Here is a 15430-nt window from a genome sequence, read left to right as displayed (position 1 = left end):
ATTGCTCATAAGACTTATATTTTTATGTTGAATACAATATCATTTTAAATGATGAAGCGTTAGATATGCGTGTCTTACTAACTTAATAGTTTACAACAGATAATATCATGGAAAAAGCAATGATTTTTTTCGTCAATCGAATAGTGTATTGAATATTACTTTATTCGATGATCAACATTCGATAGTCGTTTGAGAATACGATAGATCGAATATTCTGTGTGGAATGAACTTTTATGATCGAATAGTGTCAATCGAACTATTCTATTCGATCATCACTTTCGATGCGTTTGAGAATAGGCCCCCAGAGCCGTAACTAGGGTGAGGCGAGTGAGGCACTTGCCTTGGGCGCTTAAAGCTGGGGGGCGCAAAAATATTAAACAATTAACTTATTTTAAGAAATGTTATTTCTTGTTTTGCTAGAAATCTAATTACAATTTTTCAGATTTTTCCGAATCGTATTATACATATTAAAAGCTGTGAGTATGACAACCCTACAACATAGGGGGCGCATTGCTTCAGTTCTGCCTCAGGATAAAAAATGGCTAGGTACGGCTCTGACCGGAGTCGCAAGTTCACCACTACGGAAAGAACGTATACATCGATATATTGAAGTTATAACAACTACGGTTGGTAAACACATAAATAAAAACATTTAATACTCGTATTTTGTACCAAATATGAATTAAATAACCAATGCTTATATTGTATTGATGTGGTTTTATTGTAAAATGATCGTATATAGTTTGCGTATTGTATTTCATAAAGTATAAGTATATTTTGTTTAAGATAAATATTTATTATTGTTTATATTTTTTATTTTTATTTCTTGAAACATTTTCATTCAAATTTTAAATTTTTATTTATAAATACTAATGTACTCGTATTTGTATTGGTATTTTATGTGCCTTTATGTGAGACAAAAATATTAAGTTAGCAAAACTTGTACGATAGGCAACTAAATGTTTATCTAAAGTAAAATTCATTATTTATATGTGATGTAAGTGCTTGTAAAAACATTTAGTGTTCAACTTCAACATCTGTACAGAAATAATGAACAAATCGAAATTTATATCCTAAATATAAGATATTTATAAAATATCATCTTCCTAATCATTGTGATTTTGTGAAACACGGCCAAATGTGATATAAATTATAAAATATTACTTCTGTAATTTTAAAAGGTTCCTTCCAAAACAAACGCGACGGAAACGGGTACTACGAAAACGTATGCAACGTCGTCGACCGCCACGTCCGGTCGTTGTCACGCGCCGCCGCGCAACTACCAACAATGGTCTGGTAAACGGAATCGTTTCTTCCATGGCCGTGTGGTGTAAACAAAATATCAAATAGCTGCTCGTTTATCAACAATTGCACACACACGCTAGTTTGTTATTTCGCTACACGTATTTACGCGGTTCCCCGTCAACGTTTTGTAACGGAATTTTCTGCTGCAAGCGACCAGTACGCGCCCATTTCCCAAGTCGCAACCTGTCTTGCCGCATTTTTCTGTCGATCACATTGCGTTCGATAGTCTATGGTGAACTGTTTGTATCCGTCCAGACACACACGTAGGTATAGTTTATTCGTTTAATTTTTTTCTCCTTCTCCTTTTTTTTTTTCGGTTTCACTTTCCAAAAAAGCCTATCAAGTCCCATTGTGATGTCCTACCATTCGTTTTCACGAAACGAACACTTCCACCGATATCTACCACAAGTATTTCCTGTTTGCCGCTACATGCGCATTGTGTCCAGCCATCGTTCAACAAGTGTTTGGCGACATCTCATGGCTGCGACCAAACACGCGAACACCAAGTTGTCAACGCACCGGTTAGTGCGAATCGAACACCATCCTCCCTCCCCACGATCTTACGACTCCTGCGATATCTCACCATACCGTGTTTCGTTTGATTACGATTTCCCTTCATGTAGGAGCATTCCACTTATTGGTCTGAGCAGACTCATCTTTATCCAGACACAGTTGTCCGTTAATCATTAACGGATCATTGTTTATAGATTAATGATCAACTGCCGTTTGCTCAATTTTAGCTATATATAAATGAAATGCAACCAAGCTCTTTTATTAACCTAACCAAGTGCATGAATTTCAATGAGGACACCGTTAAATTACTGTTTATCTGATTCATAAGTTAAAATTGTACTTGCATAATTAATCGATTAGTACTGAGCAATGTAGTTACATATTAATTTCCTTTTCCTAAAGTATTTGACTATTCTTAGTTCAGGATTAGTAACATAATATATATCTAAATAATAAGATTTACCTTAATATACACTACCTAATATTAATCATTATATACTTATTATATTCCTTATTGCAAAGCTTATACATCTGCCTTGTATTTAAATTGTAAACTCAAAACTAATTACTGGAAAAACAAAAATTTAGTTTATTGTACCTTAAAATGTCTGATATCTCTTCCGAATAATTTTTTTGTTTTATTTTATTAATAATATATTATTAAAATACATAGAGTAGTTAAATTTTAATATTCAATTCATTAATGGAAGTAAAGTAGAAGATACTTATTAGGAACACCTTTCGACCGAGGTGAAATTTTTCAATTAACCTATTGTTTCTAATAAGCGATTGATATTATTTATTATGAAAAGAATGTATATGCTAAGTAAAATATGCTGTTCATGGTTTTGTAAGAATAATTAAATGCCCAAAGCCTTTCTTTTTTTTTGTCTGCACAGTACAGGACTGCTCTTCTAAATACGCTTAGAAATTCTACAATTTTTTTACTTCATGGGGATGCTTCACTTTCTTTTTCTTTATCGTCAGTGAGAGCATGTTAAATTGTTTGAGGATTCATAACCGCATTACAGATCTCTTCTTCTGTTGGAACCTCTACAACATCGAGATATGAGTCCATATTAATTCATTCTTCGTTCACTTGTTCCGAGAGTTCAACTAGTTTCGATCGTAACAACATAAATTAAGTACATTGTAATTATAATACATTGATTATAACCAAATAACCAGAATTTTTTTACTACCTTGGTCCTTATTGTTTCAAATACTGATATATTGTTTCAATAAAACGATTGTATCAATTATCCGTGTTCCTTATAAGCAGTTTCTACTGTACCTAATAAAAAAAAAAAAAAAACAAAAACAAATTTATAAAACATAAACCTTGTTGAAATGTACTTACTACTTATTAGTTAAAAGATTTTTGTTTTTATTGTCCAATTTTATAAAGCTTAATTTATTTTAATCACAGTGCTTGATTGGGCATACCTTATAATTTTGAAATTATTTAATGGAGGCCTGAATTAATCAATTCTTTAAATTTATGGAGTCCAATAATATTACCACAAAAATAAAACAACAAATAGTTGATTTTGCTTTACAGCTTTTATTTATCTATGCCATATTATTAAAATATTTATATTTCACTAAAAGTTATACTAGAGATTTTTCTCTTAATAAATCATAATAATCAAATCAAAATAATAAATAAATAAAAAAATAATAAAATAAATAAATTTATAAAAATTACATTAAATTACAAAATATTAAAGCTTATGCAAAAATAAAAGAGGCTTTATATAAAATAATAAAAAATTAAAATTAAAAAATATTTAATGTTAAATACTTGTATATTAATAAATATATTAATACATTTTTAGCCTGGCGTGTTATTTTATTTGTGAAGTACAACTAGATTTGATTAAAAACTTACCCAAAAAAATGTTAAACATTTAAATTATTAAGCTAAAAAAAAGTTTGGTTTGCTATGATTTGTCTGAGTTGTCATATCAAAAAAAAAGTTATGAATCATTGTTCTAGTGCAAAGTTTTTGACTTTAATAAATTTATATAAACCTGCAAGTAAATGTTCTGGCTATATCTTTACATGTTTATATAATATTGTATTAAAATTTAACATAACATATTTAGTTAATATTTTTAGTTCTTTCTGCTATAATCAAATAAGTTATTTATAATTGGCTGTACTTAATGTTCAACGTTTTTTTTTTAACTAAAAATAACCTATTTAATTTTTTCTTTTCTCTTAGACTTATAAATTAATACTTTTTTCGAAAAATATATGATAGTTATACTTCCTATATAAATGTATTAGTATTTTTAAATATTTTGACAAATTAAATATATCTACCTATTAATTTTAATCCTTTATTGTTATTTTCAGGTAAAAATGGGCTTAAATGATCGGAAAAGAAAATCTATGAATACAATTCAAAATAATGATAAAAAAAGAAAAAACGTAACTCTAAAAAAATCGTCATCATCTGAAGAATCTGATGAACAGTCTGATCAAGATAATGGATTAAACCATGAAGTAAAAAATGATATTCCAGCTATCAGTCGATGGCCTCAAGATGATGTTCAAAAACTTTTAGCTAAAATGGAATTAATACTTCCTAAGAATGACAGTACTTCATTTCGAAGTCGACTATCAAAGATAGACTGGGAAAAAATTAAGTTTGGTAAATATCATAAGGATGAATGTCAATCTACATGGTTAGCTATTCAAGATCAACTTAGAACATTCAAAACATTAGGAGATCTCGTGAATGATGCTAAATATATGTTAGCCACTAAAGGCATTGATACATATCAGTCCAAACAAAATCGCTTACATAGACCTAAGTCTGCATATATGATATATTACATGGATATTTTACAAAAAACCAAGAAAAAACATCCAGATTTAAAAATGACTGAACTTACACAAGTTATTGCAGAGAAATATAAGAATTTATCACCTGAAAAAAAACAATATTATATTGATCAAGCACAAAAATTAAGAACTGAATATAATGAAATGGTTGATAAAACGAAATTCATACCCACGGCAACAGTGACGGAGGAATCAATTAAACCTTCAAATAAATCCACGAGTAAATCTTCAAGTAAACCTTTAAGTAAACCCAAAACACCTTTCCAAATTTTTCTAGAGGCTAAGTCTACAGATTTAGACAGCAATGTTGATAAAACTGAATTTCAAAATCATCTCAAAGAGAAATGGGATAATATGTCAGAAAAGAAAAAATCAAAGTATATTAAATTAGCTAATGAACGGGAGCAAACATATTTAAATAATTTGAAAGAAGACCATAAAAATGATCCAGCTTTTACTTTACCAACAAAAAGTGCTTTGACCAAAGGTGATAGAAACATTTTGGATTCTCAATCAGGTAAACCAAAAAAGCCCCCTGTTAATAGTTATGGTCTCTATTCCAAAGAAATGCTACAAAGTAATGCATTAGATGGAGTTCCACCAAAAGAGAGAATGACAATGTTAGCACAAAAATGGAAAGCATTTTCAAATGAAGAGAGACAAATTTATGCTGATAGGTTGAAAGTAATTGTTGAACGATATAAGACCGAATATGATGCATTCTTAAAAACATTACCCGAAAACGAGAGACAAATAGAAATTGCTAAAACCAAAGTAAAACCTAAGAAGGCTGAACCAAAAGTTGTCCCAAGAATTAATGCTAGAGAAGGAATCATAGAAAAACCTAAGAAAAAAACCGATTCAAAATATAACCCAAAAACTAAGATGTTTGAAAATGAACCAAAAGGTGTGCCTTTTAAGAATGCATTTGAATTATACAGAAGTAAAATTGAACCAAATGAAAAACATCAAATTACAAGCTTAGAAGAGTGGAATAGTAAAGCTGGTCGTAAGCAAGTTAAGTATGAAAATGAACTTAAGGCACTTAAAAAAGAATATATGAAAGATTTGAAAGTATTCTTAAAATCTCTTTCTGAAGACGATTTAAAGTTATATCTTAAATTAAGGAAACCTGAATTAGTAACTGAAAAGACTGATAAAGAATCAAGTGCATCAGAAAATGAAGATAGTTCGTCAGAAGAAGATAATGATAATGAAAATGATAATAATGACAGCGAAGATGATGATGATGATGATGATGATGATGATGATTCTGATTCAGAGTGAAAATAGTAAATAGCCTTGGGTTTTAAATTATAGTTACTGCATTGTTCAAACTAAATGTTTATAATTTCAATTTTCAAATTTTACAAAATAACTTATTGGTTTTAAAAAAGTAGATAAACATTCTTATTTTTTCCTTTTAATTGAATTAATTGTTTTTACTGATTTATTATTTGACATTTTTTATTTCTTCTTTAATTTAATGTCATTTATAATAATTTTTCAAGAATAATGTATACATTTTTGTAAGTTTTTTTTTTATGAACTTAAAATTTAAATGATTACTACAAAATGCTATGAACTTATAAATTGATCACCCATTTCTTTGTAAACCATTTACAATATTTCTTAAAAATTTCAATTAAATATTATTTTATGCAATTTTAAATTTATTTTAGTTGTATATTTTTTTTAACACAAATAACATGCTTTGTTATGGGCACAAATAATTGTTTTTTTTTTTTTTTTTAATATAAATTACCACTAATAGGTAATGCTAATTATTTCTTATTAATTATTAATATTTGACTAGAATTAGATTGTTAGTTTGTATTTTTATGTTTAAGACCACTTAAATTAAACATGTTGACATTTAAACAAATATTTTTCTCTTAATAAAGTTGATTTTATTTTTTATTTATGTGTATCTATTCATGAGTATGAAAATTGTATTAAAAACTTATGTACTTACATAAGTGACATTAAAATTTTTCATTAATACATACAATAAAATAAAAATATAAACTAATGTCAATGATAAGGTTTTGAGGAATAAAATGTAAAATATTACTTATATCTTTTTAAATTGATAAAATATTCAAGTTATCTTTCCATACATTACATTATTAAAACTCATAGTTGTATATCCTGTGATTTAACTAAAATAATAAAAAATACTGCAATTGTATGTAATTTGTACTAAGTTAAAAAATTATTCAAGTTCAGCATTAGGTAACTTATATTTTACACAATATATTTTTGTTGAATAATTTAAAAGTAAACAAAACATTTCTTAAGTAATTTTCACTGGGTGGTGTTTCAATAAAATTATCTACCGGAGTAACATACAGAAAAAATCAACTCCTGTCATCATGGTCTTTAAGAACATGTGTTAGTATTAGTCAGTGGCATGATCACCCATTCTGGGTAGCATTCAATTATCACTGGGGGGCACTAGTGCCATGTACTTTTTATATTAAAATATGCTCTGTGTAACCAATATGATCCATTGATGATAATACGTAGGGGTGGTAAAGGCTACGAGATAATTATTTATTTTTTTTTTTTTAATAAATATACAAATAGGTAATAAATTAGTTTAAAAATAAATGTAAATAACAAAAAATTAAATGTATACCGTTAATTTGGTAAAAATTCATTCCACTCTAAAGTAGCTCAACATACAAGCCCGCCAATCAATCGTCTTTCCTCCTACGAAAATCCTGTCAACCCTCTAAGAAGATTAAATCGGACCTGACCTAGAAATCTATTAAAATAATTTGTTGGGTGGCACTACTGAGTGCCCTCTCATTCTGTTAATTCTTGTTATTGTAAAACATGTATTATAAAAATTACTTAATGTACAAATTGATAAAGATTGTAATTATTCTTATAACAAAAAAATTTGGTAAATAAATGATAAACCAAATTAACTGGGCATTTTTATAAATAATTTAAAATCTACATACTAGTTAGTAGTTAGAAAACATGACAACTAAGATTAACCAAATGAAATAAAATGACTACACGACAACTAAAATTTATCAAAGAAAATAAAATCAAATGATAAACGATTCACGACCGATACTCGATTATAAGAAAACTTTTTTTTTCTATTGAACTGAAGGCCGGGCGGGATCTGTTTTCACATTACCTACACTTCCGGTCACCATTGTTTATTAAATAACAAAAACAAACATTTATACGTACATGGGCTCCACCATTAGGCTGCGCAATTTATACAAAAATAATATCTGGGATGGCGGAGACAACGCTACGTTTTAAGAAATTTATTCTATTTGGCAGAATCATAGCAAGGGGGGTGGAGGTACCAACGCTTTGGGCGCAAAAATAAAAAAATGTATAAGTAAAAGCAATATTATATATTTATGTAATTACTTACATAGGTAACTTATAAATATTATTATGTTATACCTATGAACCTACTTATAATTCTTATGTATATTTATATTTAATATGTTATTGATTTAAATAAAATTAATTAACACTTACATAATTATAAGAAAAAAATCATTATTAATACTAAATTTATAAAAATATTCAGTTTTTTTGTGAGTTTTTTTTTAATAAATTAAAATATTTAAGGGCGTATTTTGAAGTTTCACTCTGGTCGCAATATTTGGACCTAATATTTGACGAATTTCATTAGTACTTCTCCGTAAGTTGGTGTTGGCAACAGAAAACATCAAGAAAATTTAGATGGTGTTAATTAACACCGAATAGCTCTGCAATTATCGAATATGTGAAAACCAAACTTTAAGATATTCTAGATATTATTCCGTAGAATAATAAAATTAAAAATTAAATCATAGTAAAAATGAAACTATTTGAAGTAATACGCAATTTACATTTAAAAATACAAATATTTGATAAAAAATGTTTACTTTTTTTAATTTAATTATTCTATATAATCTTAAATTTTAAATTGTGTATCTATATTTTAGTATATTAGTATGTATATTGTTTTTGCCTAGTAATTTCAATTTTTAGAATGTTTATAACTTTGAAATCTAAAAACCTGAATTCAACCTCCTATGCTAAATGCCATCACATGCGTACGACGTCAATGGTCATTTAGTGAGATCGTGTCGATCGACACTTGAGTTGCACGCGAATCGCCAAAGTACCCATTCGTGCGCGTGTATGGGTTTCGTTAGGGCGGTATACAGCAATGGGCGTAGCTAAGATTTAAATCAGAGGGGGCAAAAACATAAAGCGATTAGTGTTAAACTCATAATTCAAATAATCTACAGATAGACCATTGGATAACACATAAAACATTAAAACGATTACACGTGTAGATAACACTCGGTCCCACTAAACTATTTTTAGACTTATTTCTTATTTAATTTTTGATTTTAATGTAAAACTTACACGTTTGGTATAGACAAATATAATTCAGTTTGAAGCGCAAGGGTGGGTAAGTGTCCCACCCTCGCTACGCCCATCTGTACAGCCACGCAATGGGAACACGTCGTTTTAAAGCGCGAAAAACGTCACGAGCGTAGGTCGCGGGCGCTGCTGACGATGGCGATAATGCAAACCGATTAACGGCCATAACTTCTTATAACTTTACAAGTCTACTGTCAAGCACGGTGATACGATTAGCATTAACACGCGAATTGTATTGCAAATTTATTGTTGATGCAGCTGTAGGTGGTAGGGTCGCAGAATGAATAATTAGAGACGTTGCGTGATCGAATTACGGCAATGGTATGATAACAATAATCAAAAAGCGCGGGTGCAATAACCGATGATAAGATTTTGTCATCATGTTTCACACGATAACAACAGGACACGATACAATATAGACAAGCGGTGTACAATACTGCGATCGTCGGACGTTCACGTGCAATCACAAATATATAAAACAACTAGATAGTGTCGATGTACAATGTTACGGGAGGATCACAAATTTAAATATAAGTATAGTATAGAAGTCTGAGGGGTGGACATGAACCTATTAACAAATAGTTAATAAGTTTGATTAATTAATAGGTCTATGGACATTAATCATGGCTGCCATATGCAAAGGTGGCAATGTTTACACATTCTGTAATGATAACGTTCATTGATAATGTGAATACATAATATTAAATTAATAAATAACAATATTATACATTTGTTTATGTAATATACATTATAAATAACCCGTTGAACAACACCATATGTATACCAGCGGTGTAAGTACGGGAGGAGGTTAAACTTTTCTACCCTCGAGATTTTTTTTTAATGATATTTAATTATTATTTGTTAATATTTACATATTATAGTATAATGATATTTTCATTTTACTATAATTAGGTATATATTAAAAATTGAGTAACATAATAATAAAATAATTTTTATTAAATACGGACCATAATAATAACAACATTTTAATTGTAATATTATTACATAGGACCTCGTATTAATATATACTAAGAATATTATGAATTTATTCTTAAACACCCCCCCACCCCAGAAAATAATTGTATCTATACCTCTGTGTGTAACAACGGTATAAATAATGATGTATAATACATGAATATTCAGTTTAACAATTTTTATTTTTTTTAATAATTGAGAAAAGTTATTAGAAATGTTAGAAAAGTAGCAAATTGTGAATATTTAAAAACAAATATCAAATACTAAGTTTTTATTCAGTAGAATAAAAATTATATTATTAAAACTTATACAGTATACATATATAGCATTTGTATTATTAAACTTTAAAACAATGTTTTGTAATACATGGATATTTATCGTATTCATATAACCGGCATTAGAATTAGGGCTGTTAGGTTTCAAAGTAGATTAAATATTTAAAATTCACACCATCGGATATTACGTGTACTGGAAATGACGGTTTCACAATTTCACGAAATGTTGAAACGTTCGTGATTTTTAATGATTACGATACGAATATTATCTGTGATAAAGTTAATAATGTAAACATCGCTAGCTTCGCATACGGCTTCGCTTCGCTTCAACGATAATATCGAATTGTTTTGTACATCTGTGCGTGCAATACGGTTCGTTGTTCTTCGGCTGTGGCGTTACTTCATTTTTGTTTACGGTTAATTATCGCGGTGTTGATACGCAGGGTCGTGGGGGGCGGGTGAAGTGTGATAACAGCATGCGTCGCGATGAGTCAGCCGTGCCGTTGACGGGGATAACGGGGATGAACGGTGAGCGAGTGAGAGAGAGAGAGCGCGTGTGGGAAGGAAAAAAAAAAACTCAAACAACAACAAATCGAAACGGTACGGCGTCAGTGAACTCGTGCACGGCGTTCAGCGGTCGGTAACAGTGTCGGCGGTCGGGCGCGTTTACGACATTATCTGTCCGTGTCTGATAACAACGACGTGTCGGTTATCGCGAGGAGAACGCCGGACAGCGGCGGCCGACAGCCTCGACGACGAGTCACACACACGGGACGGCAAACGGCGGAGACGCGAACGCGGTCAGGAGAAAAAAAAAAAATGCGTCGCCGTTAAGACAACGCGTTGACGCACGTATGTACATACGACGCACGGCGGCGATGTTAGCGGTGAGTACGCAGCTGCACTCGTTTTTTTTTTTTTTCAGTTTTTTTTTTTTTTCCGCGTTTAATAATATCGTTAATATGTTATTAAAATCATTATTGTAATACACGCGTCGCTCACGTATAGACGTTCACACGCGCACCACGGACAAACAAACATATATCTATCTGTGTGTCTCCTCGTGCCGTTGTACCGTTCGTGATGGTTATTAAAATTAAACGATTTGTGTAATGACATTATGAATTATAATAGAACAACGCCGCCGCCGTTCCGTTTTTGGGCACGTTGCGCACTTTCGATACGACTCGGCAAGCGCTAAGCAGTCGTGTCCGTCGTCCGATGTACATCGCAGTACAACTGTAGTTGCTCGCGTCGGGCCGGTGGTGCCCATTGATTGTTATTATTTCGTCGCCGCCGTCGTCTCCACCGCAGCCGTCGCCACTACCACCACCGTTAATGCCGTCGTTTTGTTTTTTATTTGTATAATACATTTTTCCACACATTTTTTTTCCTCCGATCTCCTCCCCCCCATCAACACAATACCATTCTTTCTTACCTCCATTGTGTATGTATATGAGTGTGTGTGTTTGTAGTATTATATTATCTGTTTCGCCTTTTAACCTCTGCGCCTACAATAATACACACACATACACACGTTGCGCCGCGCCTACCCAAGTGCAGAGATAAACGGTCGTTGAACAACTACCAGCAGTCCGCACAATGTGCAATATACATTCGGCTACAGTCTGCAGTCCGCCTGTTCGATAGGTAGTGCTCGATCGTCGTCCGTTGTTTTGTGTTGATTGTCGACTAACTTACAGGATAATATTATGACGTCCGAGTCAGCCGACCAAGGCTTGTGCAACAAATCGATTACACTCCGTAAACAACGGAAAAATGTATTTAATAAAACAGGTGAATTTCTTCATAGCTCTTACATTTTTTGCTTGAGCTCCTCCTCGTATCTATATTGTGATTGTCAATTTGATCTAATGTTTTGTGTGTTCCACTTCAATTTTTCAGCATGAGTACTATGATGTAAATTGTTTTACCATTCAAAATTTTCTTGGACATCTTGTATTACAACTCTGTTTCCAAAGCCATGTTTTGATTTTACATTAAGCAATAACAGGTATCTCTGAATTCTGTTTTCGTTTACCATAAAATTAAACAAATATCCCCATGAGACTTCGTCTGAATTTTATATTTAATTGTCTTATCGAGTATGTCTATGCATTTAATACTGTAGGTATAACTGAATTGTTCATGCTTAATACATTTGAAAGTATTTATTATGGTGTACAGATGAAAATTTAATTATTTTTCATACTAAGTATTTTACATGTATGATATATGAAGTAATAATATTTGATAAATGTTTAGAAGTTTTAAAAGCTTGAAAATATTTACGTATTACAATGGTATCTAAACATAAGTTGAATTTTATTTTAACAATAAATGTTTTTATAATTGTTAGAATTATCTGGTTTATGAACTAAAATATAAATTTATGTTAAAATGTCAAGTTATATTATGTGTTAATTGAATTGTATTTTTTTTGTTTAGCATTGAGAATGGTAGCTGCAGAAATGACAAGTAATCAAGATAAAGATGTTAGTCAAGTACAATATGTAGATATTAGCCCAGATTTTTTAACTACTGGGCGAACTGGCAGGCGAAATGCATTACCAGATATACTTGGTGAACATAAATTGACGTCCACGGCTGACTTACCTGATCGGTTACAAGCTCTTACAACAAATGGTAAAATAATTTGCATTCTTTAATATTATTTTTTTCTTTTAAAGAAAACAGGGCTTCATTTATTAGTATGTACTTATTATTGTTTAGATATTTTCATTTTACAGAGTACATTCCGTTATTCATGCTATCAAAATTATCTTATTCATTGATGAAAAATCTTAAAATAGAAAATGTATGAAAGTATATGCATGATTCAAAAATAATATGTTTATTAAATTATTATTATTTTATTATTATTTCACAAATACTGATAACATTAAATGCTTTTGAAAACATTGACACTTACACTATGGTTTTATCAAAATGTATAATAAATATTTTACCTATGAAATGATGAATTTAATTTGTATCAAGAAAATATAATAGTAGTATAGAACTTTTGTTATAGATTTTATTACTGTTTAACTAATTCTATTAAATAACGTAAAGTTTATCTACCATCTAAAATATGTTAATAATAAACCAATGAATCCAATTTTATACTTAAGGATAAATTATAGGTACCATTAGATTAATTAATTAACGATTTAAATTAATCTAGATTTAATAATATATGTTTCTAATCCAGAAGGAGCTGGGACAAGCAATATGCAATCATCAGCAACTAGTGGAGATCCAGACATGACTAAAACACAAAATGCAGCATGTTAAATGACTGAATAAAAATAAAAAAGTATGATCTATAACTATATGTTCCAAAATTAAAATGAAACAAAGTAGCCTAGGTAGACTAGATGTATAATCTCATCATTTTATGTGAAAAGTAAATATTTTTAATTGACTCCTAGTCTCGTACCAACCAGACCAAAGCATATAAGTACTTTTATTTTTTTTCATTTATTTATTTAGTTCCATACATATATATATATATATATATTTTTTTTTTTATCAAAGGTTTTGTTCCTCTATTCAATTGACTATTGTGTATATTATTTTAGTATACATTTTTAAGAAAAAAGTAGGTAGCTTTAAGATTTAAAAAGATAATTCCTTAGCAGTCAGAAATTATATTTTGTCCTAAACCATTTAACATCCTAAATTATTTTATTAAACATATAGTAATTTGAAAAATATTTATCTCTTGTATTCAAATTTAATACTTAGTACTAATTTTATCTATTAAAATTGTGTAACTATAATAATTTAATTTTCTTGGCAACTAAGTATAGTTAAATTTTAACTGCTATTTCTAAGGATATTTCACTGCTCTATTAAAAAAAAATTATAGTAAACTTAATAACATGCATATAATGTTCATTAATAATGATAAATAGACAATAGATAATTAGAAGACAATAAAATTAAAACATAGTTTTATATTGATATGTATGTAAAATAAAATTAGAATTTAGAGTCATTATTGTAAGAATTACACATGGTCAGGTTGTGATATTTTAATTTTTCCCTATTCCATATATTTTATTCTTATTTGTTGATTATTTGTATATAATTTTGTATGAACTAAAAATTGAAAATTTCCTTATTCATTCACATATTTTTTTTTCTTTGCCAACATTTATAATTTCTAATGAAAAATATTGAAATTTATAAGTCAATGATGTTTTACAAAACTCTTTGTGTATAAAAAAAAATACTATATATTGTAGTATTCATAATATATTTAGTGCAACAAATATTAATTAGAGCATGTGAAGAATAAATAAATTATATTTTAGAAGAATGACTGAACATAATTTTATAGAAAGCAGTTAAATAATATTCATAAATTGGCCTACTTTTTAAATTTTGTCATTAGTTCCTTATTTTTGTTTATTTATAGATTGAAATATAAAATATATATATATATGTATTATGTAGGTGATTAATTACTTTAAAATATTTTTGTTTTTTGACATATATTTTGTAATTTATGTTTCTATTAAAATAACATTTATCTAAAATTACCAATTTTGGTCCAAATAAATGTGTCTTATAGTATATTTTTATACGAAAATAAATACTATACCTTTTTACAGTTAATTATATTTATGATAAATTCATACAGTTTTAATGATTTAAAATGTTTTAGTGTAGAATGATAGAACCTTAATTATTTTAACATTCCTATAATATACATAGACATAATAATTATCACTCAGAACATCTAATTATGTGTACCAGCATTCTATTAAGTAAATAGCGAATAAAAAATTACTTAATCAAATTATATTCATAGATTAGTTTACACTTAGACATAGGGTAGTTATACCTTATTTTTACTTAACACCTATAATACACCTTTATTAGGAACATAACCCTTTGTAATATTATTATTTTTCTGTGTAATTATAATATATTTGACTTATTTGCGTACAAAATTTAAAAATTTATTTTGAGAGTATTTAATTTTTACTAATCACCGTGTAACGCTTATAAATTATATTTATTTTTTCATTGTTCCTATCAACTTGTTAACATTGTATTTAAAAATTAAAACTGCAAAATTG

At 29.0% G+C, this 15430-nt stretch overlaps 2 protein-coding genes across 4 annotated transcripts; both read left to right on the top strand.

Moving 5' to 3' along the window:
- The first annotated feature begins 1361 nt into the window (after positions 1-1361).
- Positions 1362-5958, top strand: LOC112689403 (nucleolar transcription factor 1-B-like). The gene is made up of 2 exons (XM_025563097.1): positions 1362-1568; positions 4180-5958. The coding sequence occupies exon 2, from the start codon at positions 4186-4188 to the stop codon at positions 5956-5958; it is 1773 nt and encodes a 590-aa protein (XP_025418882.1). The 5' UTR covers positions 1362-1568; positions 4180-4185.
- A 5298-nt stretch (positions 5959-11256) lies between these two features.
- LOC112689386 (cAMP-dependent protein kinase inhibitor beta-like) lies at positions 11257-13978 on the top strand. Of its 3 annotated transcripts, XM_025563077.1 has the most exons (4): positions 11269-11987; positions 12041-12134; positions 12786-12983; positions 13552-13978. In XM_025563077.1, exons 2-4 carry the CDS (start codon positions 12050-12052, stop codon positions 13632-13634), a joined length of 366 nt encoding a protein of 121 aa, XP_025418862.1. In that variant the 5' UTR covers positions 11269-11987; positions 12041-12049; the 3' UTR covers positions 13635-13978. The 3 variants fall into 3 exon arrangements, with proteins under 3 accessions (XP_025418863.1, XP_025418862.1, XP_025418861.1); XM_025563078.1 differs by having other exon boundaries at positions 11257-12134; positions 13555-13978; XM_025563076.1 differs by having other exon boundaries at positions 11269-12134.
- Positions 13979-15430: the final 1452 nt, after the last annotated feature.

Source organism: Sipha flava, unplaced genomic scaffold (assembly GCF_003268045.1).
Source record: "Sipha flava isolate LNK unplaced genomic scaffold, YSA_version1 43_pilon_pilon, whole genome shotgun sequence".
Lineage (NCBI taxonomy): Eukaryota > Metazoa > Arthropoda > Insecta > Hemiptera > Aphididae > Sipha > Sipha flava.
The sequence above is the reverse complement of the archived record's forward strand: the minus strand, read 5'-3'. Positions and strand labels throughout refer to the sequence as shown.